The sequence below is a fragment of the Grammomys surdaster genome, unplaced genomic scaffold, assembly GCF_004785775.1.
Source record: "Grammomys surdaster isolate TR1022 unplaced genomic scaffold, NIH_TR_1.0 100, whole genome shotgun sequence".
Lineage (NCBI taxonomy): Eukaryota > Metazoa > Chordata > Mammalia > Rodentia > Muridae > Grammomys > Grammomys surdaster.
In genome coordinates, this window is record NW_021604579.1 from 11710422 (window position 1) to 11733952 (window position 23531).

At 42.2% G+C, this 23531-nt stretch overlaps 2 protein-coding genes across 5 annotated transcripts in view; one reads left to right on the top strand and one right to left on the bottom strand.

Annotated features, from left to right (window-relative positions):
* The window catches only part of Tmem59 (transmembrane protein 59), a 20970-nt gene extending 11951 nt beyond the window's left edge, over nt 1–9019 (bottom strand). Inside the window, exons 1-3 of one of the 2 annotated variants that reach the window (XM_028786821.1) lie at nt 8738–9019; nt 2659–2764; nt 803–897 (exon numbers count right to left, since the gene is read on the bottom strand). In XM_028786821.1, the coding sequence (XP_028642654.1) occupies nt 803–897; nt 2659–2764; nt 8738–8926 (390 nt within the window). In that variant the 5' untranslated portion in view covers nt 8927–9019. The remainder of the gene's footprint in view (nt 1–802; nt 898–2658; nt 2765–8737) is intronic. The other variant, XM_028786828.1, reaches the window with a different exon arrangement.
* Nucleotides 9020–9249: 230 nt separating this feature from the next.
* Nucleotides 9250–23531, top strand: part of Tceanc2 (transcription elongation factor A N-terminal and central domain containing 2) — a 37845-nt gene continuing 23563 nt past the window's right edge. For 2 of the 3 annotated variants that reach the window (XM_028786585.1, XM_028786595.1), the window contains exons 1-3: nt 9250–9432; nt 9988–10126; nt 21854–21995. In XM_028786585.1, the coding sequence (XP_028642418.1) occupies nt 10028–10126; nt 21854–21995 (241 nt within the window). In that variant the 5' untranslated portion in view covers nt 9250–9432; nt 9988–10027. Of the gene's footprint in view, nt 9433–9845; nt 10127–21853; nt 21996–23531 lie in introns of those variants that run through there. The other variant, XM_028786590.1, reaches the window with a different exon arrangement.

A 23531-nucleotide genomic window follows, 5' to 3' on the forward strand; every position in this document is an offset into this window, starting at 1 on the left:
AATGAATGAATGAATGAATGAATGAATGAATGAATGAATGAATGAATAGAAATAAAAATTAACTCCTTTCCCAGGACAGAGTTCTCAAGGAGTGAGTAACTTTCAGAGACGACACTGTAGAGGCTCTTGGGAGATAAGCTCTGAGAGGCAGTTGGTACTCAACCCTGTATATAATTTCCAACTACCCAGACCCAGGATAAAGAAAGGACTAGACAGGGCTAACATAGAAGAACAGTCTAAAAGTTAACTGAGCAATACAGATGACAAATGATGCTGATGATTCGAGGCAGTGGCACAGGGAACAGAGAGAGGGATTCCAATGTCACCGCCTCTTAGCCAATTTAGAGGTTTTTGGGTTTGTTTTTGCACATGTAAAATGGAAGTATCTAACTGGACTGTGAGAAAAAAAAAAGATGAGGTTATGGATATAATATTTTACAGAAGACTATTTTTAGAAAGTATTCCAGTAACGTTTCTGTCTACAAACATATTTGTTTGTTTGTTTTGGCTTTTTTTTTTTTTTTTTGGTTTTCGAGACAGGGTTTCTCTGTGTAGTCCTGGCTGTCCTGGAACTCACTCTGCAGACTAGGCTGGCCTCGAACTCAGAAATCCGCCTGCCTCTGTCTAAGTGCTGGGATTAAAGGCGTGAGCCACACCGTCCAGCTGCAAACATATTTTTGATGGATGGAAAGTAAGTATAAAATCTAACAGTAAAGTAAGACCACGCTGGCAATGCCTACATCGAGTAACCCAAGTCGAAGCCCATAAGCAGGCAGTCTGGAAAGGCAGGGCTGTCTCTTACTTGTTCTTGTCTCAGTTCAGCAAATGGCAACTGATCCTGGCAGCCAAGATGGCAAGCAAACTGCTCATCAGGTTGGGAATATGCTTCTGTGCACGCTGAAAGAGAAAACAGCAAATTCTTAGAAAGAGGAGAAGGGTGGTAGAGACAAAGGCTGCAAAAGAGAGAGATCTGGCATACTTCTAAGGCTGGAAAGACACAAAGACATTCTTCAGTATTTCATCTCCATGAGCTGCCAAACTTGGCAAAAGCAGAAAACAATAGAATTCTTTCATCTCTCTCCTACAAGTCCAATGTCTCACGAACAAGTCTATTAATTTCACACCTAGGCTCTGGCTATATGATGACATTCACATAACGTATCCTCACAGCTAAAGTTTGTGAAGAGGGAAGAAACAGTCTGATGTCCCTCTGATGCCACTGAAAGTAGCTCTCGGTCTGGGCAGAGGGACTAAACCTTTGACTACTGATTTTTCTAAGCCTCCATTTTTCCCTAGGCCTTGCATGAACTAGACAAGTACTCAACACTAAGCAGTATCTCTAACTGTTTTTGTATTTGAGACAAGGTCTCCAAGTTGCCCAGATTGGCTGTGAATTCACTCTGTAGTCCAGACAAGCTTTGAACCTTCCAGCCTCTACCTCCCAGATAACTGGGAATACAGATTTGTGCCACTAAGCCTAGTTTGATTTCTGGAAGTCTGAAATGGAAAGACTATTATCTAATATAAGAATGAAACAATGTACGTTAGTTATTTATATAACTATTTGGGATTGTTCAGTTGAGAAACAAAGGTATCAATATGGCAAACGGGGGGTTGGGGGGCAGGGGGACGACTAAACCAATCAGTCTATTATGCTAAATTCTAAGAAAATGGAACTAGAAAATGTTCTGAAATGGGGAATTTTAAAGGCTGAAATAGGCTGGAGCTGTAGTTCATGGGCACCACACTGGCCTGGCATACACTAGGTCCTGGGTTCAATCCTCAGCACTCCTAAGAAATGGGCCTTGTTGAACACACTCACATCCTTCAGTGCTCATTTCTTTCTTCTGATGTAACAGCTCATCACTGCAGCAATTTTATTTTCTTCTCACTCAGGTAAGTAACATCCTTCTCAGAGGCTCTAGATAAGCTAACATGGCACTATGAATATACAAAGATGGCCAGTGAGGAGGAGCCTGAGCCACAAAAATAAGTCACAATATCACACAATAGTGTGTGAGAGCCGCCTCAGGGAACAGCTGTGTCCCACCACAGGGAGTACACTGCAGGGGGGTGGGGGAGATGACACCACAGACAAGATTCCATTACCATTCTTTACAAAGTTAAATGTTCCTTGTGTCCAGATTGTAAGTGTCTTTTATTAAACACGTATCTTTCACCAAAAAGTAAGAAGAGTGTTTAAGTGGTGACAAAGCCTCTGGCTATTTTCACTGGCATGATTGATAAAGAATACTCTAAAACACTTGAGACCCAAAGGCCTGATTCAGTAAAAACCTTGGAGCTATGTCAGCCAGCCGACTGATGGAACGGCTTAGGGAAATTATACAATCCATGAAAAGGTAGTGGTGAATTATGAGTTAGATAATTACCTCTGCGTTTGTCTAAACAGAATGCTTGGTTAAACAAAGGAATCCTATCCACAGCACAAAGTAAACATTGTCTCCTCACAGATGGAGTAAAGCCCATGACATTTTTAGCAGCATCTATTTAAACTCTAATTTTATAATTACAATATGGTGGGTGACTAGTTTAAACAGGATGTCTGTCTTTTCTAGGAAAAATATAGAAAAAGCAGAACTCAACTCAAAGAAATCCCCAAAGTTATGCACAGCTGATGTCATTAGCATAGTATCTTACCAGATTCACATTCCAGTTTGGTCCGATTTAAATCAATTCCATCATCCACAAACTGGCAAATTGAAAACAGCCTGCAGCCTCTCTGACAAGCGTATAACTCCTCTTCCTGGGAAGTTCAAGAACAAAGATTACCAAAAAATAAGATGTTTCTTTCAAATGGAAAAAAGATCAAGAAGAAAAGAGAGTTAGTGTTTGTTTTAAACCATACAATAAGTTTTGTACTAAAAGGGCAAAGTGTTTTAGTTCCTAATTTGAATTATTTGGCTATAGACATGGTCTCTCATACACTAGGTTAGTTTCTAACTCCCTGTGCAATAAACAATGACCTTTTACTTTTCTTTTTAAAGAATTACATATTTTTATTTTATGTATTTTGCCTGCAAGCATGTCTGAGCATCATCTACAAGCAGTGCCCATGGAGGCCAAAAGAGGGCACTAGATCCTTATAACCAGAATAGCAGACAGTTGTGAACTGCCATGTGGGTGCTGGAAATGGAATGTGGGTTCTCTGGAAAAGCAGCTAGTGCTCTTAATTACTGAGTCATCTCTCCAGTTCCTGAGTTTGTATTTTCGATCCTCCTGTCTCTATCTTCCTAATGCTGGGATTTCCTGTTCTACCACAGCTGGTTTGTGTAATGCTGAATATTGAGAACCTAATAACTAAGCCACAGCCCCAGTCCGTATTTCATTATTTTAAAAGAGATACCAAGAAAAAAGCCAAGTGACTAAATATACCATCCTTTTTGCATATTCTGTGGCCACAACAAACAGGTAGAAAAAAATTGGAACTAGAACTAAGAATGACAATAAGAATCCTGCATAAGGCAGGAAGGAGTTAGCGAGTAGCCAGGGGTCACTGGCATGCTTCTGCTGCGTCCAAGAACATAAGCATCGCCTCATTAGCAAAGCATTAGGAGCAGCTTCACAGAGCAAATGGTAGAATGAAGGCCAGAACAAAGATGAGGTATCTACACAAATATTCATGTGGAAGGATTTTCATATGTTTAAAAATGTTTTTAAAAACTCTGTATGAATGTGTGTGGAGCCCATGTGAGGAGCCAACATCTGGCCTGGGGAGGCCAGAGAGGACATCAGAACCCAGTACTGGAGTAACAGGAGGTTGTGAGCTGCCACATAGTCACAGGGAGCAGAACCTAGGGTTTCTACCAGAGCAGTAAGTACTCTTAACCACTGAGCCATCCTCCAGCCCCAAGGGTTTTTATTTTAATTTTTAATTGGCTTACTTTAACTGAGACTATAAACAGGAGCCACAGGGTGACATTCAGGAACAGTTACTGCAATCAGCTAGATCAGAATCAAATTTTTCTGGTTAAAAACAAAAAACCCCAAAACTAAAGCCTATGCAAGTTACTTTACCTGTTGAAATCTCAAACTTTCACATCATGAAATAAGAAAACACTATTCTGGGAGACTGCTACTCTTACCAAAATGTATGAGACACATGAGGTGCTTCATAAATATTAGTAATTATACAATCACGATAATATTTTTTCTCTTTTATAGTAATATGTTTTAAAAGTAGAAAATAATAATTACAAGGATTGAAAGCTATGTGTAAAAATCAAAGTAAGATCTTTTTTCTTAGAAGAGTTCTTCGCTTAGAAAATAGTTAAGTGCATAATGAGACTATATACAATGAGATCCACAAGCTTTTTTTCTCTTTGATAAATACAGTATTGGAAAAAAAACTAATGTCCTTGTAACTTTGTGTGATCCTCTGTGCACACACTGTTAGGCACCTAATGAAAAAACATGCACACATTCCAGTTATTAATACAGCAGTGTGTGATTCTTCTCAGCAGAAGAATTAGTAAGGCTAATGTAGCAGAATAACCCACATGAAGAGATGGCTGTGTGTCCTACACGAGAGGCTTTATTATTCAACTTTGGAGGTAGTACATTTTGTGATCTTAGTTCTAACTGCAATAGTTGCTAAGGTAAAAACTACATTTTATTTATCAGCATCTACAGTTTACAGGCTTTGTAAAACAGCAAAAGAATTCTCCTGGTTTTGGAACGCCACATATTTCCTTATTCTGCACAGTACAGAGCTCATTACCCTGAACTATACCAGATAACATTTTACTCTCAGGTATGCTTGCTCTATACCCCAAACTGGCCTGGAACCCTTAATCTCCACCTTATCCAGGTCCTGACTATTGAGACTGCTCATACGTGCCAATACACCCAGCTCAGATAGGCTTCCTTTTGTTAAACCAACCCCAAAAGATATCCAGAACCAACGTCAGGAAACCATATGGCATGCTGAGAGTCTAGCGGGTCAAGAATCAACCCTAAAAGCTCAGCCTTACCACTTACTCTGTACAGCCTTGGGCAAGTTACTAATCTCTCCGATTCTCAGCATTGTCTAAATTGTAAATAAGGATACTCTCACATTAATCTTACACACTAGGAACGTAATACATTCATATTATATTGTAATGAGAGACATTACATTAATAATATAGTCAATAAACACTCACAATGTGCCAGGCTGTATGTTAACATGTAATGTATTAAACAACATCCATAAAGAGTAAGCTAGAAAGATGGCTCAGTGGTTAGGAGCCCTGGCTGCTCTTCCAAAGGACAAAGGCTCAGCTCTGAGCATCCACACGGCAGCTCACAACAGTCTGTAACTCTAATTCTAAGAAATCCATACCTTCTTCTGGTGTTTGCCAGCATTGCACTTGCATGGGGTAGAGACAGATATGCAGGCTAAACACCCATACACATAAAATAAAAATACTATTTTTTAAAAGCAAAAAAAAAATTATATTCTTAGTTCAGGTATTTTGTATTTTACAAAATACAAATATGATATTTGAATATAAATTCAAATATGGTAAACATTTCAGTTCTATGCATCTCAAGTGACTGACAAGCTTATAGAAATATAATCTCCTAATAGAACAAGGAAAGGGTTCTTCTCATCAGAATGAATATCTGCTAAGTAATTCACGGTCCTTTAACAACAATGCTACCTAGATAGCTTTCATATACATTTCTTATCCTTAGTTAACTTAGCTACATCGAATTCTCCCTTGCTTTGGCTACTGTTGTTTGTAACTGGTCTTTCTCTGCAGTCCAGGCTGACCTCATACTCACAGCAATCCTCCTACCTCAGCCTCCCAACTGCTGGACTACATGCATGAGCTACATGCCTGGTTTTAAGTACTCTCTTTCTCAGTACTACAAATGCTAACGTGCACAACCCTGACTGCACAGTGTAAGAAGAGATAGCTACCTACAGCTGTGTTAGGCAGTGCCCTGAAAGCATCAAATTATCTTCAATCTTCATACTAGCTCGGCAAACATGTGGTTGTCCTACAGTTTACAAAATTAAGTTCTAAGAAATTAACTGATCAGCAGGAATACAGTCAACAGTGGAGCCAGAATGGACTGCAGGCTTGTAGGGTTCTGAAGCCCATGTCCTGTAAAAAACTGACCACGGTCTAGTTATTAACAACATGCCTTATGTTCCTTACATTTGAACCTAGACATCATACAACTAAACCTTTGAGAACAAAGCTCAAAATATATTAATTTTAGAATATCTACTCTATGTCTTTACAATACTCTTGTCCCCTTACTATAATTATAAAGTCATTAAGATGAGATTTTTATCTGTCACTTATCAGATGAAGAAAGACAATGTGAAATTTATAACTCACTTACTTATTAACACACCACTTTTTGCCTGCACTGCAATGAATAGTAAAAGTCAGTGAGGGCCTCTAGAAGCCAGTGAAGTAAGTATTTGTAATGCAATTTCATTCTTTGATGGCAATAGCATAGGGCAGACAACTTGAAGACTCAATTTCTATTTTACTACTTCTTAGTTTTAGGATCTTTAACTTTTTACTCTTTTTTTTTTTTGATTTCCTTTTTTGTTGTTTTTGCTTTTGAGACAGAATTTCTCTGTCTAGCTCTCACAGTCCTGAAACTCACTCCATAGACCAGACTGGCCTCAAACTCAGAGATCTGCCTGCCTCTGCCTCCTGAGTGCTGGAATTAAAGGTGTGCATCACCATGCCCAGTAAGAGAGTAAATTCTGAGCTGGGTGCAGTGGACAAGCCTATAATCTCAGCCCTTGGCACTTAGGAATGGAGGGAAGAGAACAGGGAGTTAGTTGGAGGCCATCTTGGACTATATGTCAAGATATTGTCTCAAGCAAACATTCTAAAATTTGTGGATAATCCTAGAATTCAGGGGGTGAGGCAGGAGGACTATCTTGAGTTCTAGGCCAACTCAAGATCCTGTCTCAAAAACAAAACAAATTTAAGTTCAGGACAGACAGGGAGCCAATGATTTGGAATTCTGGTTAAGAGCAGCATTAATAAATTAGTGAAAATGACTTATCAATATCACACCAACTATTAGCAACTAGTGAATATTATAATGCCTAAGGCATCTGACTGGGATGATGCATGTCTGTAACCCCATTGTCACTGGGGAACCTGAGGCAGGAAGACTGAGACTGAACAACCAACCTGAACTGTAGGCAAATCCTGTCTCAAAAACAAACACATCCAAGAAATATCTGAAGATTCCTGGTATCCATATCTTTCAAAGTATTTATGTTCCTGGTATTCTGGCTTACACTTCAAATTTGCTAAGAAAACCTTAAAAGAGGGAGCCAAACACTAACAAAACATAAAGTAAGCCTCAGCCTAATTCTAGGCCAATCAGTACTGATGAACTTTTGTGTAGAACCTTGATGATGAGGGCTTACTGACTGAAGTCTCCCTCTTACTCCCTAAGGTTGTTCCATGGCAAGCCTTACACTCATGACCTCTGACCTCAGCCTCCAGCAGGCTGTAATTACAGGTGTCCCTTACCAGCCCAGCTCTTCATTTCTCTCAACTATTTATTAATTTCTAACTTAGAAAATTTAAGACTAATCCCACTACAATTTTGTGGCACCTTTTATGTTTTGCTTGTAATTGATGATCCTCAGATAGGTAAGGGGAACAAAATGCTGGAAGGTACAGAATTTACAATTTTTCATATCAAAGATACTAAAGTACCTGTCAATATGGAACATTCTAAAGTCATTGGGACTGCCACTCTAGCCACTTGGTAGCTTTAGAAGGCAAAGACGGATAGCCTCAATGGTTAAGCAAATAGCATACAGAAGACGAAAGAAAACAAGGATAAAAAACCACCAACATCAGTGAAAGCCCTTACAAAGCCAGGTGGGGAGGGGTATAAACCCTAATTATATGTGGAAAATGGGTGGGGAGAATCACCAAGCAATTTAGAATGTTGAGTAAACAGAATTCATAAGAAACTGAAAAACAACTTAAGAAGGCAGAATTAAAGGCTAGGCAGCGGCTGCGGGGAGGGACCAGGGGTAGGGATCGGTCTCTCCTCTAGCTACAAAGTATAGGTCTTCAGTAGAACAGTCGAATTTCTTGATCCACTCCACGGATACCTTATCTTCTTCACTGAGAAACGTTTATTTTACTTTAATTTTTTGAAGACAGACCCCTAACTGCGGCCTCACAAAGGCATCCAGTCCCCAGCGGCAGCGTCTCGCACACACTCACTCAACACAGACAGGAAGTCCTCCTTTCTAGTGTCTCATAACTACTGAGGCTGACTTCACACTTTTAGGCCGCAAAGGAATTGTCAGCTTCTCCGACTCGCGGAACAGAACGCGCTTCGTTCCGGAGAGGCGCGCAATAAACCCGGGCTGGAAGGCAATATTTTGTGCAAGCGTGGATCCGCGCCTTCCTCCCCACCCCCGCGCTATTAGTAGGTCAAGATCTCCTGTTCATCTTCAACCTACCCTAGCAAGCCTTGGGGTCCCGCAGGCTCCCGAGGGTTCGCCTATTTCTCATTTTTGTATCCTCCCCCAGCCTATAATCCAGTCCTGCAGCACAAACTTCCGGCAAATTACAGCAGGAGCAAGGAAAACTGCAGCTACACAGAGGGGGGGAGCAGCTGAAGCGCAGGTTCACCACTAGGGTCCCGGCGTTGACACTGATGTGGAAAGACGCGAGCTGGGGCACCGAGGGATGAGGGGAACTCGGTATCGCTGGGCCCTACCTACCTTCGGGTAGGTGTGCAAGGGATAGGTCAGCTGACAGGCCCGGTGACAAGACGCCGTGTCCCCCAGGACCGAATCAAAGGCTTCGGCCGCTGCAGTCCCCGAGCCTCCGGCCAGTGCCATGGTCAGCAGCAGCAGCGGCGGGAGCCTCAGCTGGGCCTGGACCCAAAGCTTCCCCCTTAGCGCCGCCATCTTGTTCCCCTCTGTCACAGCAGCTCGATTTGTTGCTGTTTTCTTTTCAGGGTTTCTCCTTCTTCCGGGCCAACCCCTTTCCCCGCCCCTCCGGCCTGCGCTTCCGCCTCCGAGAGAGCCTCGGCTCCGCCCTGGCCCGCCCAAGGTGCTGCCTCCCGGCTTGTCTCTGGGACAGAAAACCTCTCGTGGGCGGGCTTGAGGCCAACCATCTCAGCTCTGGGCTCAGAGCGGCGCCTGCCTTTTTCTCCGTGCCAGGCCTACTGGAGCCTGTAGTTCTCGGAGGCTTGGAGCGAGCTGGGGGGTGGGGGTGGGGGTGGGGAGCTGCTTCCCTCAACCACTGCCTTCGCGCGCCTCGCAGTGCGTTCTGGGAAGTGTAGTTTCTGCGAGTCACCAGCGAGAAACTGGGCCCGGGAAGAAGTGTACAAACAGTTACAACGCGTGGCCGTGGCCGGGCCGGAGGTCTCGGGAGGTCAAGAGACCAAGCTGTAGGCAGGCTGATTTTCCCGGTGGGTCTCACGTCGATCTGTGATTGGATAACCCCTTTCCAGGCCTCTTGAGTACTGTGGGCAAGGGAAGGATGAAATCCTTGCTCATGGACATGGTTGGGATTCTCTGACCATAGAACAGTGGTTTCTGGAGCTGCTTCTTTATGTTCCGGGGTCTGGAGATGGTTGTTGAGGGCCTTAGAGTAATTCTTAAGATTGGGGCTGCCGCGGAGTGGTTGCAAAGAGTGGTTCAGTGAGCCCAATGGAACCTTAACTCCGACACAACTCAACCTAAACTGGAAAAGGATTTCAGAAGTCACCCCATTACCCTGGGTATTGGAATCCTATTCCCTCCAGAGCGTGCCCTTCTGGAAGCTAGGAACCTAACCCAGGAAGTAAATGTAACTATAGTTTCAGTTTTTCAGAAGAGATTTCCTTTTTCGAGAAGAAATCGTACTTCCTGTAAATATGATCCAGAATCCTCCATAATTCAGGAGTGTTTAGAAAATCCAGTCGTGTCACTTCTGGGAACATACATCTCAATCTTACTGAAGTTTCACCCTGTTTCTTGAATAGAATACACTTCAAGCACCTGAAGATAGTCGAGCCCCCAGCAATGGATAAATTTGTCATTCGAACGCCTAGGATCCAGAATAGCCCGAAGAAGAAACTCGGAGAAAAGGTTTACAAGCAAGCCACGATCGAGTCTTTGAAGGTGAGGAGGAATGTGAGATCAGAGAAAATGTGCAAAGGACTGTCATAAAGAGACAGGACCAACGGGTTCCATTGTAGGGAATCTTGTTAAGCAACCCTGAGAGACCATATTTTCTTTCTCACATACCCTGTACAGACTCATCAATGCCTGTACCTCTGCTACCCTGAATTAATCCAATTATTCCGGCTTTAGGGTATGGTGCTAGATAATAGGATCACCACCCCACCCCCCTTGATTACAAAGGTTTTTTTTTGTTTTGTTTTTAAGGATTTATTTATTATTTATTTATTTTAGTTTTGGGGACAGGGTTTCACTGTGTGGCCCTGACTCACTCTGTAGATCAAGCTGACCTAGAACTCAAGAGATCCTCCTGCCTCAACCTCTCAAGAGTTGGGATTAAAGGTTTATGCTAGCTAGGCAGTGGTGGCACACGCCTTTAATCCCAGCACTTGGGAGGCAGAGGCAGGCGGATTTCTGAGTTTGAGGCCAGCCTGGTCTACAGAGTGAGTTCCAGGATAGCCAGAGCTATACAGAGAAACCCTGTCTCAAAAAAAAAAAAAAAAAAAAAAAAGAAGGTTTATGCTACCACTCGTGGCTAAGATTTATTCTTATTGTGTGTGTCTGTGTGTAGTTATGTTCACTAGGTTATGTTTGGGTCTCTTTGGAGTTGTAGTGATTGTGCATTACCTAAAGTGGAAACTTGCAGTGCTGGAGATTGAGGTTAGGTCCTCTGCAGGAGCAGTGTGTAGCAGGAATTGTAGTAGAATCATTATATCCAGGGTAAACATTACGATGGAATAGCTGTTGTTCACTCTATCTAGGGTAAACATCAGAATGAACTGCTGTGTTCTAGAAGTACTTGGACCTTGAAGAAAGCACTGTAGAAAACAGTGCTTGTCTTCTGTTATCTGTAGAGTTGTTTTTCTGAAGGAGCTGTACAGCGTTTTCATGATTTTGGTCACAAGACAGTCCTGCCTGTCACACTTGGAATGTCCTACAATATTGGGCACAGCAAAGAGTACACAATAAAGACTAAAGTTGTAGGGGTGCAATGTTACCTTTACAAAACATACAGATTAGATGAGGGGCTTTGGCATGAGGAATTTGTGTCACCTAAAATCAACTGTTGTTTTTGCTTTTGCATGGCTTTTCAAGATTCAGTCCACAGAGACTGGATCTCCCTCCTGCCAGCAAGGCCTTAATATGTCCTGCAGTGTCTCTCTTTTTCCAAATGACCTGTGAGACTCAGAAAGCTGACATCAGTACCTGCTCTCAACCACCCCTGAGCCGTCAATCTCTCCATCCCAAAAGTTTTTCTCAGAAATATTAAAGTTTCAAGTAGGATTCTACATACCTGTGGGTCAAATGACCCTTTCACAGGGGTCACCTAAGACTATTGAGAAAGCACAAATATTTATGTTACAATCATACCAGTAGCAAAATTACAGTAATGAAGTATCAATGAAAATAACTTTATAGTTGGAAGTCACCACAGCATGAGGAACTGTATTAAAGGATGAGGAAGGTTGCATTAGGAAGGTTGAGAGCCACTGCTTTAGACAAAACTAGTGTAGTGTAAAAGATGAAGCTTTACAGTGCTCTGGCACCTTATATGTAGTGCTTTGGCCAGAATGTAGCATATGGCTTCATGACTTATATGGCTCCACAGGTCCACCCTGAACCACAGAGACTTAAATATACTGTTTGCTTGCTGGAACTAAGCTTGATTCCAACTAGTTAGGAAGGGGCAAAGACTATTTACAAATAATCAGTCAAGCTAAGTGTACCAGCACACACTAGTAGGCCTTGCACTTAGAAGGCTAAGGCAGAAAGATGGGACATTCAAGAACGTTATGGGTTGCATAGCAAGACTGTTTCAAGAAAGCAAGAGAACTATATTAGGGTGTAGCTCAGTGGTAGAGTGCCTGCTTGCCATGTATGAAGTCAGTCTCCACCCCTAAACATTACAGAGACAGTCATGTGAATGCTGAATGAATTGCGATGTACCAAGAACAGCTTGCCGAGTCCTTTTGGTCACTTTACCTCTTCTGCATTTCTGGCTTATTTTTAGTTTTCCTCATTGGCTTCTCTATCCCTGAGATTCCTAATGTTTGTGCTCCCCAGACTTCTGCCTTGTTTTGTATGCTTAACCAGGGTGACCATATCAGTCCCAAGGCTCTCTGTGTATGTAACTGACATACCTGCTCTTCCAGTCTAGATTTCTAAGGCTGAGAGCGCATCTGGGGCTACAAATGGTGGTGGTAAGGCAGAGTACTTGGCTTAGATCCTAGATAAGTTCTTTTCCTGGGTGCTCTCCTAGACTCACCAGACCTGTATTAGAGAGCAGTGAAGAGGGCCTGCCAGTGGGGACATGCTGAAGATCAAACTCCAGGCCTCTTGAATGCTGAGTAAAGACTCTGCCATGGAGCTGTATCTAGCACCAGCCCCCACACATCTATCTATAATCCTTTTGCTAGAAATGTTCTTACTTATTCCATTGTCTTGAAAACAGTATAGTATAGTGATTAAAATATGCTGGAGTCAGGCAGGCAGGATGGCTCAGCACATTAAAGGTGCTTGTTGCCAAGCCTGGAGATTTTAGTTCAATCTGGGAAACCACGTGGTAGAAGCGGACTGACTCCCATAACTTAGGTTTCTGCCTGTCTCCCCGGAATAAAACCACTCTGACAGAGGAGGATGGGCTTTGTGTCGTTCGAATAACTTTACTTTTTTTTTTTTTTTTTTTTTTGTTTTTTGAGGCAGGGTTTCTCTGTGTAGTCCTAGCTGTCCTGGAACTCACTCTGTAGACCAGGCTGGCCTCAAACTCAGAAATCCGCCTGCCTCTGCCTCCCAAATGCTGGGATTAAAGGCGTGTGCCACCTCCGCCCGGCGATTTTTTTTTCCCCAAAGGTTTATTTATTATATGTAAATATACTAGCTGTCTTCAGATACCCCATAAGAGAGGATCAGATCTCATTACAGATGGTTGTGAGCCACCATGTGGTTGCTGGGATTTGAACTCAGGACTTCCAGAAGAGCAGTCAGTGCTCTTAACCACTGAGCCATCTCACCAGCCCTCATTGGAATAACTTAAGTATTTTCCTCTGTCTGCACTTCTGCATTTTCAAAGCTGTTTCTTTACGTGTGTCCATCCTGCTGCACTCTGAGCTTCTTGAACACATGTGCCCTCTTGGTTTTATATCTACAGGACCTGACATGTAGGACAGGTTTCTAAACAACCAGGTCACCTAGAATTCTACAAGCTTTGGCATGACACATGAGATCTTTCCTGTTTGGCTCCAGCATGATGTATGCTTGTGGCTCTCCATTTATGTAATGACATTCTGGCCATGCCCCTTTGTTTCTTTCTTTTCCTGGTCCTTCCTTTATGTTTGTCTCTTTCAAGCTGTTAGGGCTTTCTTTTGACTTCATGCTGGTCCCTTTCCCTGTAAAATCTTTCTCTTTATTTTTATAGAGTTAATTTCTCATTTATCTACTCAATCAAGAACTGCTTTCCTTGGAAACTTAGCTCATAAGTTACATACAGGGACCCTGAGATATTTACCTCTGTGCCCCGGAAAATATTAGTGTCTGGTATATATTAAAGAGACATTAAGCATGTCTTCCACTTCCCATCTTCATTTCCCTCTCTCTGTCTCTCTCTCTCTCTAAACTTTTGTTCATTTTTTAATGTATATGAATGTTTTACCTGTGAATGTATATGCACCATACACATCCAGTACCTGTGGGAGCAGACAACGGCATCAGATCATCAGGGATCTGGAATTATAGACCATTGTCGGCTGCCTTGTGGGTGCTAGGAACTGAACCCGGGTCTTCCAGAGGAGCAGACAGTGCTCTGAACCACTGAGCTGTCTCTCCAGACCGTTATAACACCCTTGATAGTTCTTCTACAACTGTTACTGTGAAACAGCTTTATGCCCAGCATAAGAGAAATCTGAGATCGAAATATAAGCCTCATGAGACTTCCAATAAGGGCGTGAGAGGTAATAATAATATAAAATGGGATTTATTACAAAATTATCATATAAGTAACAGAGAAGAGAGCAAGTCATGTGTTGTGACAAGTGCCAGTAATCTCCTCACTTGGGAGATAAAATCAGGAAGATCAAGAAGTTTAAGATCATCCTAGGCTGCTTAGCAAATTCAAGGCTAGCCTGGGCTGTATGAGACCCCATTCCAAAAAATAACTGTTTCCATGGTTAGAGAAGCCTACATGACAAGTACCTTGAAGGATGGAAGGACGGCTTGCCTCGATAAAGGGAGGCCACACGAAAAGCCATGTGTGTTCACTGCTTTCTTCCATGTGTCTCTGTGTGTTCTCTTTTATATGTGCACAGTGGCAGCATTTTAAAAGGAAGTTGTGTTAACTGTGTGTGGTTTAGAGAATTTGCTAGATCCACTTTCCGCCAATCACTTATTCCCGTACACCAGCTTTAGTTTTTATTTGTCTAGAGCATCACAGTGTAGCTCAAACTGACTTGTGACCTTCCTGCCTGGCCACCCTGGGTTGGGATCAGGGACATGTGCCACTGTGGCTGACTAGCATTCTGGCTTAATGGGAGAATCTGCTGAAGTTGAAGCCTGGTTTTCCTCATCAGTGTCAGGAATAACTCTTAATAACACCCAGTCTGCAGAATTGCCAGAGAACTCACAGATAAATGTTTGGTGAGAGGGCTGACTGAGCTTTATGTCTGGCATGTAGTAAAGAGCCATAGGTTTGGGGGTGGGCTTTGTTTTTTATCTTGTTTTGTTCCCTAAAGGACCAGCAAGATGACTCAGCTGGTAAAGGCACTTGCCACCAAAACCTAAATGATGGAAAAAGAGAACCAACTCAGAAGCTGTTTTCTGACCAACACATATGCTCTATGACCTAGGCATGTACAAAATAAATGGATAAAAAGTGTGGGAAAAAAAGCCTAAAGCTCAAGATAGGGATGTTGTTATGATGATAATGGCATTTATTGAGCCTGTTTTATAGACCAAACGTTATGCTAATGCTTTGCAGATATTAACTCTTTTTTTTTTTTGGTTTTTTTCGAGACAGGGTTTCTCTGTGTAGCCCTGGCTGTCCTGGAACTCACTCTGTAGACCAGGCTAGCCTCGAACTCTCGAACTCAGAAATCCGCCTGCCTCTGCCTCCCAAGTGCTGGGATTAAAGGCGTGCGCCACCACCGCCCGGCTGCAGATATTAACTCTTAAGTTGTAGTAACATCGGTGAAAGGTATGGTTTAATCATTTACAGATGAAGACTCCAGGGGCTGGAGACATGGCTCAGGAGTTAAGAACACTGGGTGTTCTTCGAGAGGATCAGGATTCTATTCCCAGCACTCAGGACAGCTCATAGCTATCTGAAACTCTAGTTCCAGGATATCTGACGCCCCATTCTGGCCTCTGAGAACACCAGGCATATATAAGGTGAACAGACATGCATGCAGGCAAAAACTCATACACATAATTAGAAAGAAAACCAGGGCATGGAGAGGTGAAGTGGTTGGCCTAAGGCCAGTGCAGCACCACATGGGAGAGCTGGGATTTGCACTGGGCAATCTGGGTCCATATAGTCTGCCCACTAAAACTAAAAAGAAAGTAGAGGTTTCTGAGTGCCAAGCTGGGGAGGCATAAAAATCTTAGGATCATTTTACTTCTGTTATCAGCGTATTACAAGTAATTTCACCATAGTCTTATCTCTTTCAATAAAAGAGATACTTGGTGGAACTCGTGTCGTGCACATTTAAATGGTAAAGGTTAATTTGGTTAATCTCATCTTGATCCGTTAGGAAGTGATTTCTTCTATTAGTTCCAAGAACACTTTTTCTTTTTACTATTATTAAAAGATAGAGAATATGCCGGTTTGTTCAGGTCTAGCACTCCGAAGTGCCAGTGCTTTATGAACCTTCCCTTGTAGGCTGCCCAGCCAGTGTGTTGTCGCCTGCCCCGGCCAGTGGAACAGTGTGCACATGACTGCTTATGAGTTATTATTTTCTGTGATCTATCCTGGCATTGCAGCCTTCCCCAGGTGTAAGACCAGATGAAAAGTGTATAGCAGAATAGCTCTCCCAGTTATACTCTGCATCCATTTCTCTGTGTCTGTTTGTGTTCTACGTAATGCAGGTAAGAATCTGAAAGACTGCTTTATATGGATTCAGTGGGAGTGGCATATGCTTATAATCCTGTAACTCCACCACTCTGAAGGTGGAACTTGAAGGTCATCCTCAACTGCCTAGTGAGTTCAAGACTAGGTACCTGGCTGTATATGGCCACACTCTGCCTCCCACAAAAAAAAGTGAAAATAAGAAAATATTTCTTTGATATATGTTGATGTCTGTAGAATTCTTTTTTTTCTTTTTCTCTTTTCTTTTCTTTTTTTGCTCCTCTCTCTGATTTCTGCCCTTACTTTTCAGACCTGAAACTATTATAACAGTTTTGCTTTGTTCTACCTTCTTTGCATTGAGGATAGGAGATAAAGTAGGAAGAAGTTGTTTGGATTCTCAAGTTGTAGTCTGGTGGGAAAGGCAGTCTTGCTCATGAGTGCATACAGAAGCATAGGTACAGTAAATGGAACACAAAGAGGAATGTGGCCAAAGGCTGCAGGGAAGGAAGGCTTCAAGGAAAAGTTGATGCTGCAGAGAGTCTCTGAAAGACAAATGTCTGTCAGGCAAAGGAAGACCATCCTAGGGAGCAGGTATGCAGTGCTGCGTTGGCAGCTGCTGATGGTATCTAATGAGACTGACAGGGTCGCAAGTCCTAAGGACCTTTTATATCAAGTGTAAGCATTTAGGCTTAAGCTGTCTCCAGCACCCAGGAGGCAGAGGCAGGTGGATCTCTGAGTCTGAGGCCAGCCTGGTCTACAGATCAAGTTCCAGAATAGCCAGGGCTTTTACACAGAAAAACTCTGTCTTGAGGGGAAAAAAATGTTTGGATTTACTTGTTCCATAAGTCAAAATGATCTGATTTGGGATTCTTAACCTGTTTCCAACCACGTATAGATGCTAGATTAAAAGTCTAATAAGAGGGCTGGAGAGATGGCTCAGTGGTTAAGAGCACTGACTGCACTTCCAGAGGTCCTGAGTTCAAATCCCAGCAACCACATGGTGGCTCACAACCATCTGTAATGAGATCTGATGCCCTCTTCTGGTGTGCCTGAAGACAGCTACAGTGTATTCATATATAATAAATAAATCTTTAAAAAAAAAAAAAAGTCTAATAAGACAGGCATACCTTTAATCCCAACACTAGAGAATCAGAGGTAGGCAGATCTCTGAGTTCAAGGCCAATCTGATCTACAGACTGAGTTCCAGGACAGCCTGGACTATAAGAAAGAGAAATCCTAAGGTCTAAGAAGAGACAGGAAATTGAAACTGGAACTGTGAGTGGACAATGGAGCTGAGTTGTTTGGGGTGTTGAAAGTGGCTGTAATGCTTAGATCTTAGCGCCAGTATGGGGGAGGCCTCAGAGCCTCATCTGTTGGGAGATGAAGTGGACATCCATGGTCTCAGTGGAATTTGAAACTAAAAGAAGTCTACCATGTTTGTGAACAGTGAGCAGAAAACTTCTGCCTGCCAAGTTGAAGAAAACAGTGTGAAGATTGCCATCTTCTTGGGGTCTTAGATAAACGAAGATACCTTTTACCATGCGTATAAATTGAAGTGTTAGTATGAAGTCTAATGTAAAACCAGGAAACTCCAAAAACACAGGCAGATGTGAGTTTCCCATTCAGACACTTCACATCCTAGAGCACACAAGACTCCCAAGAAAAACAATCCTCATTAGAGAAGAAATCATGGTTCAAATAAACCATATGAGAAAGTAAGCGACAAAGACAGTGAGTGAATGGGTAGATGTAATAAATTCTCTATCCCCAAAAAATGGAGATCAGAGAACAATCTGAAATCTTAAGTATATTTGTAATGTTCACAAAGATTTTAAAAAGGAACAGAATAGAAATAAGAATGAGGGCTGGAGAGGTGGCTCAGTGATTAAGAGCACTGACTGTTCTTCCAGAGGTCCTGAGTTCAATTCCTAGCAACCACATGGTGGCTCACAACCATCTGTGATGAGATTCAATGCCCTCTTCTGGTGTGTATGAAGACAGCTATAGTGTACTCATCATATATATATAAAATAAATAAAATCTTTAAAAAAAAGAAGAAGGAGGAGGAGAAGGAGAAGAAAGAAGAATGAAAAGCAAAACAATTTGTCCAATGAAAAATACTTGTTTGTTGAAGCAGAAACATACTGAAAAGATTAAATTAAAGTAGACAGATTAGTACCTAAAGAGAAAATGATGAATTGATAGCTTAATAATAAGGAAATTATTTAGAAAACATCACACAGAAAAAAAGAAATATGGAAAAAAACAATAGTTTTGAAAGACAGCTGTAAGATCAGCCCAAATTTCTTTGAATGTGTGTTCTGAAAATGACAATATTTAAGTGAAAGAAGTACAATTACCTTTAAACTATGAAGAAAAAATCTATAAAGAAAACCCAGAGCCAAGGGCAATGGAGCATACCAGTAGTACCAACCATCTAAAGTTAAGACAAGAGGATAGAGAACTTGAGGCCAGTGTAGGGTGTGCGTTGAACCTATATCAAAACAAAACAAATGTAGTTTGTTTAACAGATGATAAGAAAGGAGACAAAAAGTAAAGGAAAGATATTTCTGGTGAGTAATACAGATGGATGAAGTAAGGCTATTGTAAACTAGATCCTTAGACTCTGCTGGGACGGGGTCGGAGAGTAGAACAGCACAGCACCCGCTCCTGAGAGCACAAAGAGACAGAGAAGATAAAAGTTGACAGCTGGAGATAGTGTACAGAGAAGTCAGGAGTTCACCGAGGCAGTATTTACTACAGTAGAAATACACGGGGATGAAACTCCCAGTACCTGTTAGGAAAATAGATTTCAAGAGTCTAAGATGTGTGTATACAATAGTAGGATTATGATTCTGTATTGCTAGCCTAGTAGGTCAGCTCTAACAATTAATATTACTATGGAAACATCATTAAAATATTACTGAATGAGAAAAATGTGATATTTATACCGTCTAATAGAAAATAGCTTCTTATGTGGTTTAGGTTTTGTCTCTCTTTTTTTTTTTTAATTATTCATTTAACATTCATGAGTACACTGTAGCTGTCTTCAGACACACCAGAAGAGGGCATCAGATCCCATTACAGATGGCTGTGAGCCACCATATGGTTACTGGGAATTGAACTCAGGACCTCTGGAAGAGCAGTCAGTGCTCTTAACCACTGAGCCATCTCTCCAGCCCGGGGTTTTGTCTCTTTTTAAAAACCATTTAATAGTAATACTAGTTTATACTACAGTAGCACATAGCAAAAGGTTTTCCTCTCAGTTTTGATTGAGTCTCCTTAGGGCCAAGGACAGAGTAGATGTAAAATGGCGTGTCCAAGTGACAGTCTCGACCATCTCTCTGGAACATGTGCAAGCAGTATTCGAAGACTTGTTTCAGAATCCTGAACCCACCACCTGCCATGGGCCATAAAGAAGGTGGAAATTAACAGAAGAGACGAGTGTGTTCACTCCTCTGTCTGAAGTGGGAGGCTTCTGTGGTGATTTCAGTTGCAGAATTCAACTCTGTTCCGGGGGTTGGTCAACACCTAGACCAGACCTGTGCTTGGCAAAGTGCAGACAGTTGCTGGCTAATGCCAGAGGGAGAAGTGGAAGCTGTTATCCTTGGGAGGTTTTTCCAGGCAATCATAGGGGAGAATGCTGAGTAGCCTGGCTTTAAATAGAATAGCCAGGTTCACAGGATCCTTAGAAGGCCTCTGGGGTCCCTACAGAGAAAGTTTGGACTAGGTTGCTCCAAACTGGGAACTTTGATCTTGTATTTAGAAAGCATACAAAACAACAGGTTTCATTGACGCTTTCTTCCTTTTTATATTTATATTTATTTATTGTGGGTGTCTGGAGGTCAGAGGACAACTTGTAGTTCTACCTTGTAGGTTTTCGGGACCAAGCTCAGGGGTTGGGACTTGGCAGCGCCTGTATCCTCTGAGCTGTCTCACCAGCTCTTATTATAGCATTGGTATACATTAAATTATATTTCCTTACTCCCTTCCCACTGTCCTTCTGTCCTGACTTGACCTCTTCCTCCCAGAAAACAGCCCCCCTTCTGTTCACATGTCCCATGAATTCCATTACTCTATCTTGCTCCCCCCTTCCTGCATGTCTCCTTCCCCCTCTTACTCGCGTGCCGTTCGTGTAGTGAAGTGACAGCTAGAAGAATCATTACCAATATAGTAGGTGCTTCAGGTGAGTTCTCAGCAGAGAGCTCTCCAGGGACTTGCAGAAGTCATCCTGTCCGGGAAGAGGCATCTTTAAATGCCGGCCAGTTCAGAGACACCCAAACCGGATTGACCTCAAATCTTTTCCTTGCTTTCCTCCTAGCTTTGAACCTAGAAAGCAAAACCAATGCAACCAGGCTGGGAGCTGGGAGCTAGCACACAGATGGACCCGGCTTTCACCCTTGGCTTCTATGTTCTTGCCCAAGGGAAGGAGATAAGGTTTTCATGGGGATTGTCTTTATAACATGGCTACATTGAAATTTCATGTGGAAAAACTATACATATGCCAGGTGTGGTGAGGAACATCCATTAAGATAAACATTTCCAGACCCCTCAAAGCTCCTAAGGCCCTTCCTGACCCTCGACTGCCCCTCCCAGGGTAATAGACATCCAAGATAAGATGTTTGTTTGTTTGTTTGTTTGTTTATTTTGTTTTTTTGAGTCAGGGTTTCTCTGTGTAGTACTGGCTGTCCTGGAGTTCCCTATGTAGACCTGCCTGGCTTGAAACTTAGAGATCTGCCTGCCTCTGCCTCCTGGGTGCTGAGATTAAAGGCATCCGTCACCATGCCTGGCTCTAACATATTTAATTTTAAATTATAAAAGCTACTCTGATTTTTTACTTTTTGTCTGCCAATTTTGTTTACTAAAAGGTTCTTAGTTTAAACTATATCAAAACTACAGAAAAAAAAAATCACATAACAGTACAAAAGCTTTCTTGTCCCCTTACCCCATTCCTAGTCCCTAGTGTTTGATGGAAGCCTGGGGATCAGTCTTCAGGTGGCAGCTTCTGGGAGGGTGAAGGGAAGTGAATTTGTGAAGGGTAGGGACTTACATTTTATAATGCTTTATTTTACGAGGAATGGCAAAATAATCTCATTAAGTAATGGGTTGTTCTCTGTACTTTTCTGTGTGTTTAAATTTTTTTTAAAGTTTTCTTTCTTTCTAAAAACAACAAAAAAAAAAAGTATTGAGTTTTCTCCTCTGGGACGTGGAGAACTGTTTGTGTGATCTTTATTGTTGAAGTAAACATGGCTTTATGGCTTCTCTGCTCTGTGCATGTAGATCAGGACACTTAGTGAGCTGTGAGGTTGGTCCTCCTTAGCACCCACGTTCCATTCCCCTCTCCTGCTTCACCTCTCACAGGGAAGTCCCATGGTGTCTGGTACAATGAGATGAAACGTTGGACTTTTCCTAATAGATGCAACTCTGCAGATCTGCAGTAGGCAGGACCTGCTTCTAAGCAATTACCAATCATTTGGGGCCATCAGACACACTGCTTTGGTTCAGGTCATAATCAATAATTCATGTCAATAGGAGAGCCATTAGCTCAGGTGGAGACAAATGTCTTTCTAATGAAAGGATTCCATTTTCCAAATAACTTTTCTTTTTCGCAGAGAGTTGTGGTTATAGAAGACATAAAAAGATGGAAAACTATGTTGGAGCTTCCTGATCAAACCAAAGAAAACCTAGTTGCTGCCTTACAAGAATTAAAGAAGAAAATTCCCTCCAGGGAGGTGTTGAGATCGACAAGGATAGGTATGCTCTGGGCTCTAAAAAGTACTTCCAGCCTGTCTTCCTCCTTCCTGTACACCATGAATTACCTGACCCGTATGTGCTTGTCACACTTGCTGGAGGGGACTACTGTTTAGAACACTGTACTAGTCTCAGGCTAGGAATTTATAGTTAAAAAATAGTGATATCTAGTAATATATAGTAAAATAGTAAAATATATACATAGTAACATACAGTAAAAATTTTCTTAAAATGAAATGAAAATACACAAAACACAGTCCTCAATCTTTTAAACTTTTTCTTTCATTTTATTATTGTGTGTTGGGAATGGGGTTGGGTATATGTTTGCCACAGTGTACATATGGAGGTCAGAGGACGGACGCATTAGTGGATGTTTGTTCTCTCCCTCCAACATGTGAGTCCTGGGATCAAACTCAAGTTGTCAGGCTTGGTGGCAAGCACCTTTTCCCACTGAGCCACCTTGCTATATCTCCCCCACCTTTTGATTAGAGTTACCAGAGTTGCTAACATATAATAATAGCTATTATATAAGGTTTGAAAAGCATGTGACCAATATCTGTACTTACCACATAGACTACATACAGGTAACAGACTGTGCAAAATGATTTAGACTTGGTTGTGACTTTGAGGACTGAGGGTTTGGTAGAGAGGCAATGGTGTAGACAAACAGCAGCAGTACCCTACTGTAGCTATAAATAAGCACATAGGACACTCTGTCCATTCGATCTGGAGACTCTGTATGCATCAGAAAGGATAGAGCAAGCACTATAATCTGGGGACTTCAAAAAGGCTTCATAGAGGAGGTGGTGATTCAGTTAAATCTTGAAAGAAACCCAGCTTAATCTGTCATCAGTGGCAATATCTGGCGAAGCCTGGTTTATAAAACAAAACAATAGCAACATTTGCCACCGTGTCATTTATTACAGCTTTGGAGATATTTCAGAGGTGAGGGAGGGAGCGCGTTGAATTGCCGGTTTATACAGCACACGACTGTGGCTAACATGAAGGGAAGAACAACATGTGTTCCTCAAGCTGCTCGCAGCTCCCCGGGGAGTCCAGGGCAGTCCTTCACAGCTGCTGCCCTGCCCTCACCAGTGCAGCCATCGCCTCCTCTGCCTCCCCTTGACCTCCTGTTCCTGAGAAGCAGGAGAGAGCAGCAGCCCCTGTCACTAACAGCTGGGAAGAGCTTTACAGAGTCCCCAGGGAGCCCCCAAGAGTCTTAGAGTTGCACCCCTGTAATATAAACCAGAATCTGAGGAAATTAGATGCTTAAAGAATATAAAACCCTATCATTACAGCCAAGGAGATGCGCCCATCTGCTGCAGGATTTGCTGTCTTTATAGGTTGTGGTCACTAGAGGGCAATATGACCATTCACATGAGCCTGTAAGGTCTTTCCACCAGTAGAGGGTACTAGTGTTTAATATTTTATGACTTGTTTATTGATGCATATATGTATGTATGTGATCCTGTTTAGACACATACGACAGATGCCATACGTGATCAGATCTTAAATCTCAACATAATAAGCTAGGATTGT